At 44.9% G+C, this 12,867-nt stretch overlaps 1 protein-coding gene across 3 annotated transcripts in view; it reads right to left on the bottom strand.

Moving 5' to 3' along the window:
• The window catches only part of NBAS (NBAS subunit of NRZ tethering complex), a 3,456,930-nt gene that overhangs the window by 953,305 nt on the left and 2,490,758 nt on the right, over positions 1-12,867 (bottom strand). For all 3 annotated transcript variants that reach the window (XM_069605942.1, XM_069605943.1, XM_069605944.1), the window contains one exon: positions 11,860-12,078. In XM_069605942.1, coding sequence (XP_069462043.1) covers positions 11,860-12,078 — 219 coding nt within the window. The remainder of the gene's footprint in view (positions 1-11,859; positions 12,079-12,867) is intronic.

Here is a 12,867-nt window from a genome sequence, read left to right as displayed (position 1 = left end):
AGAAGCTCTCCCTTCTCTCATAATGCATCCACTGTATATACCAGTGTTGACACCATCAAGATTTCTCCATTAGGAGTCTAGAACAGAAATATTGCAACTCCCATTTAAAATCCCCCTTTTTTTGTTATGTCAACTTTTTATATATATTCGCTTCAGCTAATCATGGGGGATTTTTGTGAGGTTAAACAAAAATTACGCATTGAATGGGGCTTATGGGCTAGGAACAGGTAGTTTTGGCTAAAGTCAATCACTGGTGTCCATGTTTTCAAATATCTTGGATATTGGTGAACCGCTAGTGCTGTGATCTTTTCTGCCACTAGGATATCCCATGTTGTATACCACCACATCTGCACTGAGGGGCCTGTAGCCGATTCCTATTGTTTGGTCAGAGTCATTCAGGCGGATATTGGCGAACCGCAAGTGCTGTGATCTTTCCTGCCACTAGGATATCCCATGTTGTATACCACCACATCTGCACTGAGGGGCCTGTAGCTGATCCCCATTGTTTGGCCAGAGTGATTCAGGCTACCAACAGTAGTTGTGTTATATACCTGGCAGCACTTCCTTATCTCGGGTACTGTTCTTCCGCTGGGGCAACCCAGAAGTATGACTACTGGGTCCATCGGCAGAGTGATGGCTATTATGGCCTTGACCCCTTCTATTACCTCCTCCCATAACCTTAGAATCTTTGGACATTCCCAACACATATGAAAGGAATTCCCTTCTTCCCTGCACCCTCTATAGCAATCTGGTGGAATTATGGGGTCAACTTTGTGCAATCTCGTGGGGGCGAGATACCAACGGTAGCACAGCGTCAATGCCCCTTCCTTGTTCATTGTGCATCGAGATGTGTGGTTGCATACTATTATCACCTTCCATGTGTCCTCATCTATAGATTGGCCTAAATCTGCTGCCCACTTAAGTTTTATAAAGCAGCTCAGTCTGATCGAAGTCTCTTTCTAATGTGATGAATCTGATGATGTCATCAATCTGCTCCTGGGGATAGCCTCTCCCCATGTGGCCAGGGGACGGCAATGTTTAAACATGATACTAACCCTTGGGGGAGGACCACATGGGAGGAGAATACCCTCAGAGGGATGACACAACGTCATCAGGTGAAAAGTGGTATCTCTTTTTCCGTGATACCCCATCCATCCATCCCTCATGCCTTGATGACCTATTGTAATAATCCCCTTCACCAAAGCACAAGACTTGTTAATGGCATCTTTCAAAATCCTTTAATCAGTAGAATGACAAGAACTGATTTTCAAACCCATGCACGAGAAGCCTTTGAAAATACTGGGACGAAGAAGAGGAATGGAGTTACGAGGATCACTATAGCACAGAAGCCAACACTGCGCACTAGTCGTAGGGAAGAAGCATGCATTGCCAAGACATTTCAAATGCCTACAGCTGAAGGAAGAGAGAGTAGGCAGTTCCTATCAGCTTGAGAGAAGGTTTTGAGAAAGTGGTTTCCTCCCGACGCTGACTGGAAGGTCGGTGCATGTGGTGCAGTTCAACGAAGAAGCTCCAGGAAGGGAAAAGCCAGGGTCCGGACTGGGGACATGTACCAGAGGGCTCTGGAATCCTGGTGGCGAGACAAGAAGCCGATGCAGGGGCTTCGCATCCGCATGGAGAGCCGGAGCACCAAAGCAACACTCTGCTGCTACTGGAGAGCGCCCCCAAGGGGGCGCAAAGCTGATGAAACCCGAGAGTGACGCAGATGGGATGAGGAGCCGACAAACAGGCTTTGCATCAGCGTGGAGAGCTGGGGTGCTGCAGGAGCACCGTACCGCTGTCGGGGAAAGCTGCCCGAGCACTGCAGATGACAGAAACAGACCCAAACGAGAGCGGGTGAAGGTAGAAGAAATAAAGAAAAGACACATACCTCTTGGTTTCTGTGCACAGTGTGTGGCATAAATGTCCTGGCAACAGAGTACACCAGGTGAAGAGTGGATCTGGGATCCACACCCATAAATAGTTGTGTTGTTCTCTTCAACAAAGCCAAGTGTGTGAAGAGAACTGCATATTGTAAAAGGAGAAGCCCAAGGAAGACCTATGCCCTTATGGTGTTTGAACTGCATTGAATGCAAACCTGGCAGGAGAGTATACCAGGTGTCTTGCGAGCCTGGGACCCACAATCAAGTTGTGTTGTTCTTTTTGAAAGGACAATCCCTAAGAAGATCCATGTCTTTGGGATTTGAGCAATACTGAATATCATAAAAAGGCTGGGGAAGGTGTCATTTTCTCCTGCAGTGAATTGTGACAAGAGGAGGACGTAAGACTATTGGGTTAGTAATAATTTGTTTCTTTGAACGTTTATTTTTCTGTGAAGAAACATGGGGAAGGTTGCCTTTCCCTGGAACTGTGAACACTATCTACTTTGGTTGGAGCAAGGAACAAGTTACTTACCTGCAACTGTTGCTCTCCAGCATGGGTCTGGCATGGATTCACATGCTCATGAATATTCCCTGTCATCAGGCTGGGAATCCTCAGTAAAAGAAAAATCAGTTTCAGATTCATTTCTGAACTGTCTTTCTCCTAAAAACATATCACTGAGCCCTGGGTCATACTGCCCCCAGCCAATGACTGCCCTCTACCTAAGCCCCTCCTCTGGCAGCCGTCTTCAGATTTGGTAGCACGCAAAGTAGCAGTAGGACCAAGAAAAGAACTGCAGAGGGGCATGTGAGAGAGTTTGCATATGAATCCAGCCAGACCCATGCTGGAGAACAACAGTTACAGGTAAGTAACTTGTTCCTTCTCCAGCATGGGGTCTGGCATGGATTCACATGCTCATGAATAAAGAATACATAGCAGTACGCACGTGCATAACCAAGGGAGGTGGCAAGGTTCAACATAAGCATCTTTTACTTCCTGACCAGGCTCACCTTCAAGCGAACAGGTTGCACAGCACTGCTTGACCGACTCTGGACTCCTCCCTGGTATCCCTGTCGATGCAGTAGAATTTCATGAAGGTGTGTAGCAGCCCTGCAGATGTACAGCAGGGGCACACCAGATAAGAACGCTGTTGTTGCAGCGATCGCCCTGGTCGAATGGGCTCTCGGACGGCCAGGCAGCGGTTGACAACTGGTGACAGCAGGTGATACAGCCAGAGAGCCACTTGGAAATGGAAGCCTTGGACATGGCCTTCCCATGATTCACAGGACCAGAGTTCACAAAAAGTTGAAAGGTTTTCCGGAAACTCTTTGTGCGTGCCACATAATACTTCAGTGCTCTAGCCACATCCAGCGAGTGCAAAGTCCTCTCAGCCGGAGACAAAGGTGTTGGAAAAAATACAGGTAACACCAAGGGCTCGTTGAGGTGAAATTCTGACGGGACCTTGGGCATGAAGGAGTGGTGCGTCAGCAGCACCACCCTCGTCTCGTGAAAAGTCAAGTAAGGCTTCTTGCATGATTGGGCCTGGATCTCATCTACTCGCCTTGCAGAGGTGATGGCCACGAGAAAAGCTGTCTTCCACGACAAGAACTTAAGCAGAGCTGAATGCATAGGTTCGAATGGGGTCCCCATGAGCCTGGTCAGCACCACATTGAATTCCTATGCCGGGACCGGAGCCTTCACTAGCGGGAACGAGTGGAACAGTCCTTTGATGAAATCCTTCACCAGGCGGTGCCACCACAAGGCGATGTCCTAGAGATCTGGTGTAGCGGAAGATAGCCGCCAGATGTAACTTAATGGAGGCATGAGCCAGCCCCGATTTGGCCAATGACAGCAAATATGAAGTACTTGAGGAGTCGTGACCCATAAGGGGTTAATCTTCTGAGACCGGCACCAAAACGCAAAACGCTTCCATTTGTGTCCGTAGCATTTCAGAGTAGACGATGCTCTAGCCTTGGCGAGAAGTGCCTTGCAGTCTGCTGGGAGATCGTAGTCACCGAATTCTAGCGCGGCAGGAGCCAGGCCTTCAGGTTCAGAGATCCTGGATCGTGGTGAAGAATGACGCAACCACTGGCAGCTTGACTGGTGGGGACGCTGACATGCTGAGAAGGTCCGGGTACCAGATCTGCCTCAACCACGCTGGTGCCAACGAGGATCATCCGGCACCGGCACCATCTGAGTTGACTGATGACTCGAAGTAACAACGGCAACAGAGGGAACGCATACAGAAAGAGGCCTTCCCAAGGGAATGAGAATGCGTTCCCCTTGCTCCCCTGCTGGGGGATCATACTTGCAAACCTCTGGCACTAGGTGTTTGTCACCGTCGCAAACAAGTCGATTCTGGGGATTGCCCCATTTGACAAAAAGTTTCTCCACTAGGTCCTGCCGAAATTCCCACTTGTGGCAAGAGCGAAGCTACCTGCTCAGAGAGTCTGTGACCGTGTTCTTTTCTCCTGGCAGATGAAACGGAAGGAGAAACATCCTCTGGGCGACGGCCCAGTGCCCTAAATCCTGCGCCTCTTTGGAGAGCACTGGGGATCTGGTGCCCCCCTGTTTCCTGATGTAAAGCATTGTAGTGGTATTGTCTGTGAAGACCTGCACCACCTTGCCCTTGAGGGACAGCAGGAACGATTTGAAACCTGTCGGTTTAGGAGTAGACATTTTCTGAAGAAAAGTGTCAAAAAAGTAATGATGCACGTCAAAGTATTTCTGAGGTGAAGGTGGAAAAAAACAGAACTGAGGCAAAGGGCCGCAGTGTGAGCTATTTATAGCACCATCAATGCCATGTACATAAGCGAGTGCCGAGGGACCCTGAAATCGAAGTCGTATGGCACACCTTGCTGACAATTATTTTTCCCAGATCTGCTAATGCAGGAAACTATATCCAAGATGTGGAATCCATGGGAGGACACAATCCATTTGAAATTATATTTACAACTAGCTGTCCCCGGCCACGTGTTGCTGTGGCTCAATCTGGTTAAATGGAAAACAAAGAAAAGAGAAAACGCATGTTTCTAATATGTTTAATTTCACAATGCATGTGGGTAGTTTTTAATGGCTCTGGCGGTTCTCCAAGTTGAGGCAGTTTAATTTTCCTGGTGGTGCAACAGATTCCTTTCGTTTCTCCATTAAATTTCAGAGCCTTGCAATAAGGACACACTTCAGTCATGGTGCCGATGAGAACGTGTCGGCTCAAACTATAATAATCAGCTGGGTTTTACTTGAATGCAAGACGATTGTAATTGCGCGATTGCGAGGACACAGAGTCGTGTTTGACGCTTGACTGCTGTTTCTCCTTGACGTCTTTTAGCCACTCTCAGCCTGTCGCGTTCATTCTGTTGAGAATGAAGCAGATCTGAAGCTGCAGAACGCGATCGCCGTGTTCGCAACCATGCATCCTGAAGTCTGGCTGCACGTCGCTCTGCTGCTTCCTCGGCACGTATTTGAGCTATTCTAGCATGTGTGGCTTTTACGTCCAACAGATGGCACTGTTTTTCAGAAAAAGTGTGTTTTTACCTAACATCTATGTATAGCAACGTTGTGTCAAAATTTCAAAACAATCGGTGAAGAACTTTCGTAGATTTGAGATTTTGAACAAACGAACATTTACATTTTTATTTATATAGATAGATGTAATCGACTACATAGCTTCACTTTTCATAGCCTGCAAGAGTTGCCATATTGTTTGACCAGGTTGTATGGGGGGGGGGATATTTCCGCTTCCACAGCCTTAGAATACACATTTTCGCATTACTGCTTCAACTAGCCATCTGGTGGTTTGAATTTCCAAGTCATCTTCTGCTGAGAAATCATAAAGTAATATTAGGAGGAAGTTTTTCACAAAAGCAATTCTGTGCAATTATAAACTGTATCCGAGACTGCTGACCAAACATTATCTAATCCAGAGCAATTTCACAAAATATGTATGACTCATCCCCCTTCTTTCCAACCTTCCCAACAGCAATCATTACCAGACAAACCATTGTTGGGATGCACGTTCAAGTCCCCTTTCCCCTTAAACGATTCAAGTTGAGGAAAAATGATTAAAAACGGGAAGAAACAAAGATGCAAGGCTGTAGAGGAGTTGGTGGCCAGCAATAGGTGACATAAGGGTAGTCTGCAGGGCACAGGTGTAGTGGATTAGGTGCCCCAAGAAGGCCCAAGGGTTGGGGGTGGATCAGTGGGTTTGTATAACAGAGTAATAAGGGGATTCGAATGATCAATGTAATAGCTATCTCCGTCACGTGGCATAAAGCACGAAAGTACCACCATATCAGAATCAAGACCTAGGGTGGCAAAGGCCACAGTAAAGGTAGCAGCGCATTCTGGCACTCAGTTACACAGCATTTTCCTATCGCCGGGTGCAGCCCAGATGTTAGATGAAAGGGCCTTGAGGCTGGAGAGATAAACCAGCCATAGTCTAATGTTGGGGGCTTGCGAAATCAGAATGGAATGTGAATAGCCCAGCAAGGGTAGGGCTGCACCCATCCCTGAATGACGATCTCCTGGGAGCCAGGGCAGAGGCCTTGAGCTGCCAAATCATCCCACCACAGATTTAGGGCACTAGCGCCCCGCAGTATAATGGTCACTTTATTTGAACTGCCAGATGCCCACAAGCAGAATACCTAAATCCCTCTCAAGTTGGCCGATTAGTGTGGTCCTGGCGAAAGAAGCTGCCAAGGGGGAGCAACGAGCAGGATGTCCTGCGATTTGTACTTCTGTACTACAAGGTGCATGGGGCGATGCTAACACATTTAGTTTTGTGCTGGGGAGGCATGGCAAGGGTGCCTGTGTGTCTGGGATCAGAAGAAGTGACTTGCATCTAAGAGGGTCAATTTGACCGTGAGAGTATCCATTGAGCTTATGTCCAGCTACCAGGTGCACATCACGCAAATTGTCCGGAGGGAGGGAAACCATTCTCGAATAGCCAGCCGATCATGTTCACAGGATTTAAGGTGGCAAAACCAAGGACCACGTGGAAGGGACTTGGCATAGAGTAGCTGTGGCCAATCAACTGAGACCCCATTTGGAATGGATGGTATGTATATAGGGGATAGCCAAAGAAGCTGGGGAATCAGCACCATATACTGTATTTATCCATTTTATTTATTTATTGTTCATTTGTAAGGCACTTATACATCATGTAAATTGTGTTTCAAAGCACCCACATGTTAACAGGGAAGGTACATGGGGATGAAAATCAAAGATGACAGTGAAAGATAGAGGTGGATCTACTAGGCCTTGTGAGCATTCACAACATGCAAGTGCAGAGAGAGAGAGAGAGAGAGAAGGGATGAGTGGGGGGGAGGGGGTAAGTGCTAGCTGTACCAAGAGGGAAGTGCTAGGGAGTGAGCAGCTATAAGTGCCTAAGTGAGTGGTCAGCTGCCAATAAATAAGTGCTGGCCTGTGTTGCTACAGGCCAGTGGGTGCCAGGGCAAGTGCTGGGAGCGGACGGAGGCTGAAGGCAATTGGGTGTGGGAGGACAGGGCCCAAGAGGACACATAAGGGCCCTGGTCATCAATCTCAGCAACTGTGGGGTTTAGCAGAGGAGGGAGGAAGGAAAGGAGGAAGTGAAAAAGAAATTCTTGACGATCTTCTGGAATTTGAGGAGATCCAGCTCAAGACGAAGATGAAAGAGGAGGCTGTTCCGTAGGAGGGAGTCTGCTGAGGAAAGAGGCTCGAGACACAGCGAGTTGGTGCTAGAGGAACATAAAGATCTAGAGGGAGAGTATTTAGTGAGAGCAAGCTGCAAATATTGTGGTGCCCGGTCCCAGACAGCCTTATGGATGATGCAGAGGGATTTGAATTTGATCCTTGCAGCACCCGAGAGCCAGTGGAGAGCTTTTAGGGCTGAGAGATGCGGTCCCTGGGCTTGAGGGCAAGGATAAGTCTTGCAGCCCTATTCTGGATTAGCTGGAGGGGTGGTAAAGAAGAAGAGGATAGATTAAGGAAAAGGCTATTGCAGTAGTCTAGCCTGGAGAGAACCAGAGCTCTAGAGACATTGAGCTTCGGGGGGAAAGTGAGGAAAGGAAGAATTCCTTTGAAGAGGTGGAGTTGAAAGTGGGACCTCTTGGCAAGGTCCTCAATGTGAGGGAGGAAGGAAAGAGGCGTCTAAGATGACTCCAAGGTTTCTGGCTTCAGATGAAGTAGAAAAGGCAGAGCCCATAGAAGATATCCAGAAAGAGGGGAAGAAAGAGGGAGCAAGAGTCCGAATAGGACAGGTGATGGCATTGCCCGTTATAATGCGTTGTTTGCTTTGAACTAACCAGTGCGCCCCGTGGCAGTCAGGAGTGAATGCCCCTATTGGCACGTTTATTTTCTTTCTATATGAGAAATAAAACGTTATCCTGCAAGAGCTGTACCAAGCTTTTTTCCTCAGAGGATTGTTTTTTCCTGTCTGGTTGTTGGTGGTCTGCCCTATACTACATAGCTTTAATTTTCACGGGGTCCAATACCAGTCAAGAAGGATTTTACATTTTCAGTCTGGCTTCTCTAATATATAAGTTGTGGAAGGAAGCTGTGGACACCCATTGTGCGTCTGTGAGTTGAAGTTGAAGCCTTGCTTCTCATTTCATTCGAAGATTTTCCCTGCTTAATTTGGAATCTGGTTTCTGTGAGTAGAGTCATGAAAAGGGAAGACAGGTTTGTTCTGAAGAATCATAGACAGAGAAGGAAAGTGACATAATTGGAGGAATGTCCAATATTCTGAAGGTGATAGAGAAAACATGTTATTAAATCTTGAAAAGCTAGTATGTGATCCTGTGAGTCAAGTACATCTTGTAATATGTTAATGCTGCAATCTGTCCATGTTTTCCAGTAAAAAAGTTTTTGCATCTTTCTTAAAAGAGTAGTTGAACAATAATGGGTACTCTTCATATATAAAGACATGTATGATGGCTACTTTGTGAATTCTCTCCCAAGCCAGTGTATTGGTCTTTAAAATGGGACGTATTATCTTAGAGAATGTTATGTTAAATGTTCTGATATGACTGCATAGCTCTCCGGTAGCTGTTTTTTTTAAATCTACGCCTAGTTGAGTGGGTCTGGAATCGATACCTGTAATTTAAATATTTGTTGTACTTGGGATACTAGGAAAATGAAATTCATTTAAGGAAGAAATAGTCCACCAGACCGTGTAGTTGCTTGCTTTTTTCTCCATGTTTATTCATGGTTTGGTTCTTTCCCACATGAAGGAGCTGATGTCCTTGTCAAAGGTTGACCATCTAGATCTTTTAGGTGTAATGGGGAGGACATTGAAAATGTGTATGAAATTGGGCATTATCGCCATTGTTCAAATGCGCTGCACCAAAGGAAGAGATTTAGTGAGGACCATTTGCATAAATCCAATGTAAAGCTGCTCCATACATGGGAATAATTTCCATCTACTATGTCTTGGGGGTCCATTGAAAGCCAAAGTAATACAAGTCTTCTCTATGCCTCACATTTCTCCCAGTTTATTTTGTAGCCAGAGAAGAATTCTATGATTAAATTAACAGTATTTAACAAAGAGGCTTTGGGTTTACTTAGGGTGCGCATTATATCATGAGTATATAGGAGTAGATTGATATTTCCTCCTTCGGTTTGAATTCCATCTATTCCCTGATGTTCTCCAATTGCTATCACTAGTGGTTCTAAGGCTAAAATGAACAGGAGTGGGGACAACGGCATGTGGTCTGCAGGAAATGTCAAAGGGATCCCAAATGAGTTTATGGGTAGTTATTTTGGCTTTTGGTGAGTGAGGGCTACCTTGGAGATAAAGTTCTGTCCTAATCCGTACCTATTCATGACACCATAAAAATATGGCAATTCGACTACCGAACGCCTTCTCAGCGTCTGGTGAAAGGGCAAAATCTGGGTCCACTAGAGTGCCTCTCTTGCCATTAAATATCTAACAGTACTCATGTTATCTTTTGTCAGTTGTTATGGAATAATTCCTGATTGTGATGCGTGTGTCAAGTATGGGATATTATCGTTAGATCTTAATGCAAGTATTTTAGCTAAAAAATCTATATCTTTGTTTAGGGGATATATGAGTATAAATCTCACACTGTGTCTGGTCACTACTCAGTTTGGAAATCATTTATATAAACGCTTCATTGAGTTCTGCTGTAATCTGTTGCCTTGATATTGTTTCTTGAAACAATTGTTTCAAAATAGGGATGATCTGTATACTACAGATTTCAAAATAATTGCCAAGCAACCCATGCAGACCAGTGTTTTGCCTGTGGGTAATGATTTAATGGTTGTTCATATTTCTCTCTCTGTTGCGAGGGGGTAAGGATTGCATGTTCCCTCTTGATGTATGGGGTTCAATCGGAAATGTAGGAAGCTTGATAGAATCTTTTTAATTCTTTGTTGATATGATCTGGATTAGTAATCAACTTTTCATGATTTTTAAGAAACGGGATGCCTGATGAGTATTCCCTTTGACGCAGTTGTTTTACTGGTCATCTGCCGGCTTTTTCTCCTTGCTCATAGTATCTTCATTAGAGACAGAACCTAGCGAATTCCGCTGTTTTGGGTGTATGATAAATGAGTAATATTTGGCTTTAGTCATTTTCCTAAGTAGATTGTGTGCCAGCTCTCTGATATATTCTTGTGTGAGTATTTTGAGCTCCTTCTCAAATTTGATTTGTTTGAAACCTTTTGTCCTTTTATTTGCTGACGCTTGTATACTCAGAATACCCCTAATGTGTGCCTTGCAGGAAGCCGACACTGCATCTGCATGTGTAACTGTGCCTATGTCCATTTCCAGATACTCCTCCATAATCTTTCCCAGAGGGTCCTTTTGTTGGCAGTCTCAATAAAAAGACTTATGTTCATTCTCCATTTCTAATGTAGAGGTTTATTTATCGCTAAATCTAGCTGGACAGAGCGAGTGTAGTGGTCCGATACTCTGATTACTTGCAGCTGTTTTATCACAGGTTTAAATGTAGCCGGTGCCAAATAGACCTGACGTAAATGCAAAGTCCTCAGTCATCAGGTGTAATATTCTTCAAGGTTCTATTAGACAATTGCCTTGGAGAATATCTTCCAGAATACCTCATTCTCTGTTGTGGCTTAAGTTGGGTTTATCAGTACTGTCTCAGAATGAGTCTGTCGCTAGGTTCCAATCCCCATTTATCACTATCGGTATATGCACTGATTCTGCCAGAACATTAAGAATGTTGTTTTATCAGTTGTGGGGACATATGCCAATCCTATAATTAATGCTTTGTGTGCGACATGTAGCTAGAAGAGGATTAATCCCATCGGCTCTGCATCGAGCCCTGTCTTCTAGATCCACGGCGGCCATCGTAGGTACGTTTTTGTATGAATTAACAGGATGCAGCGAGCGCATCCCATTCATTCATACAAAAGCATTGCTGTCAGCACCCCAGGTTTCTGGATTGGAAACCGGGGTGCTAATAGCAAAAACGCCCGATCCAGGGGCCCAGATCGGGTGGTAACGACCCCAGGGTCCATAGTTAACTTGGGCCCCACGCTGTTACCACCCGATCTGCGCCCCCACTCCCCGGATCAGGTGTTATTGCTTAATAAGAGCATTCAAGGGTAGAATGCTCTCTTTAAAACTAAGAGAAACATTCAAATATTGGGACAATACACTTATGCCCGCCAGCCAATACTGCACTCTGCCAGTGCACAGTCTTCAATGGAACAGGAACAATAAAACATTCTCATTTAAAATAAAGGTTGACATTGGACCAGCGAATTCTTTATGTATGGCGTATCCATGAAGTAAGACTGGACTTACCTTACGTGATGCCATTGTAAGTAGACTACTGTGGCAATAATAAAGCTTCACAAACAAGTCACACTTTTTGAAAGAGCGTAGATCACTACATCTTAAGTTCAGGGAGTCAACAAACAAGACACTACTGTCACCAGGGTAGCAGGGGCTAGTTGTAAGAGGCAGCTGCCAGGGAAAATATGTCTGTTTGAGAAAGAGAAAAGGCTCATTACCTGGTCAGAACTCTTCAGGGTTGTGATGAGGTCATGACTGAGGGTTTCAAGATGAGCAAGAGATTGTTTTAAATGGTTCGATGCCTCCTCGTAAGTGACTAGGGAATTTCCTGGATCTTGTGCACTGTCATCAATGCCCTTTTTTCTCATTCTTTCAGTGATCTGTCTGATTGCTCCAATAGCTTTCCTAGTCATCTCTGTCCGAGAATCTATTGTCAGCTACAATAAAAAGTGAACCAAAATGTTATTTCAATGGATATGATATAAAAAAGCACAATGAACATGATATATTTTACCCTTGTGTGAAATATTAGCTGCACTCAAGGTACACACATTTTAAGCCATACATTGAAGATCTAGTTTCTTTGACAGGCAAGGGAGCAATTGCTTAATGGTCTAATGAAAATGCACTAACTGTGCCAAGAGACAATTTGCACCTCTTGCACATTTTTCACATAACATTTTTTTCACCTAGTTATTGTTATGCAACTTTTATAGGGTGCAACTCACCCAAAGTCCTCAGTGTGCAGCAAGTTAGCAAGGGCTAAAGAGATCAAAACCAGGAAACATTAGAGAAGATGTAAGGCTAGTGAGTAAAAATGTGCACATTGCAGAATGCACATTGAAATGGAAGAATTCAATTTGTGCACAGGCTCGATTGGTCCACTGCTGGAAACATAAGCAAAATTTTCCATGAAAAATACATGAAACACATGAAAAAGTACATGGATCAACTACAGACAGTCAATCTTTATTTTAAAAAGAAAAATTATAACAATCAACACCATTTGACGAGTTTGAAACAAGTTGCTCTTATGAAGTAACAGAGCTGTCCCTGCTTAGAACAGTGACATTTAGCATCCAGAAAAAAAGAGACCAATATATGGCTTCTTTTTTTGTGAACAGGCAAATTGTCCTTAGGCTTAACTTCACAGCTGGGCGTTTCCCTGTTTTGAAGTGTCTGTGTCCATGGCCACGCTCAGGGTCACCGATTTGGCATTACCAAAT

This window comes from Ambystoma mexicanum, chromosome 4p (genome assembly GCF_040938575.1).
Source record: "Ambystoma mexicanum isolate Mex_15411 chromosome 4p, UKY_AmexF1_1, whole genome shotgun sequence".
Lineage (NCBI taxonomy): Eukaryota > Metazoa > Chordata > Amphibia > Caudata > Ambystomatidae > Ambystoma > Ambystoma mexicanum.
This window is presented reverse-complemented; position numbering and strand designations above follow the sequence as displayed.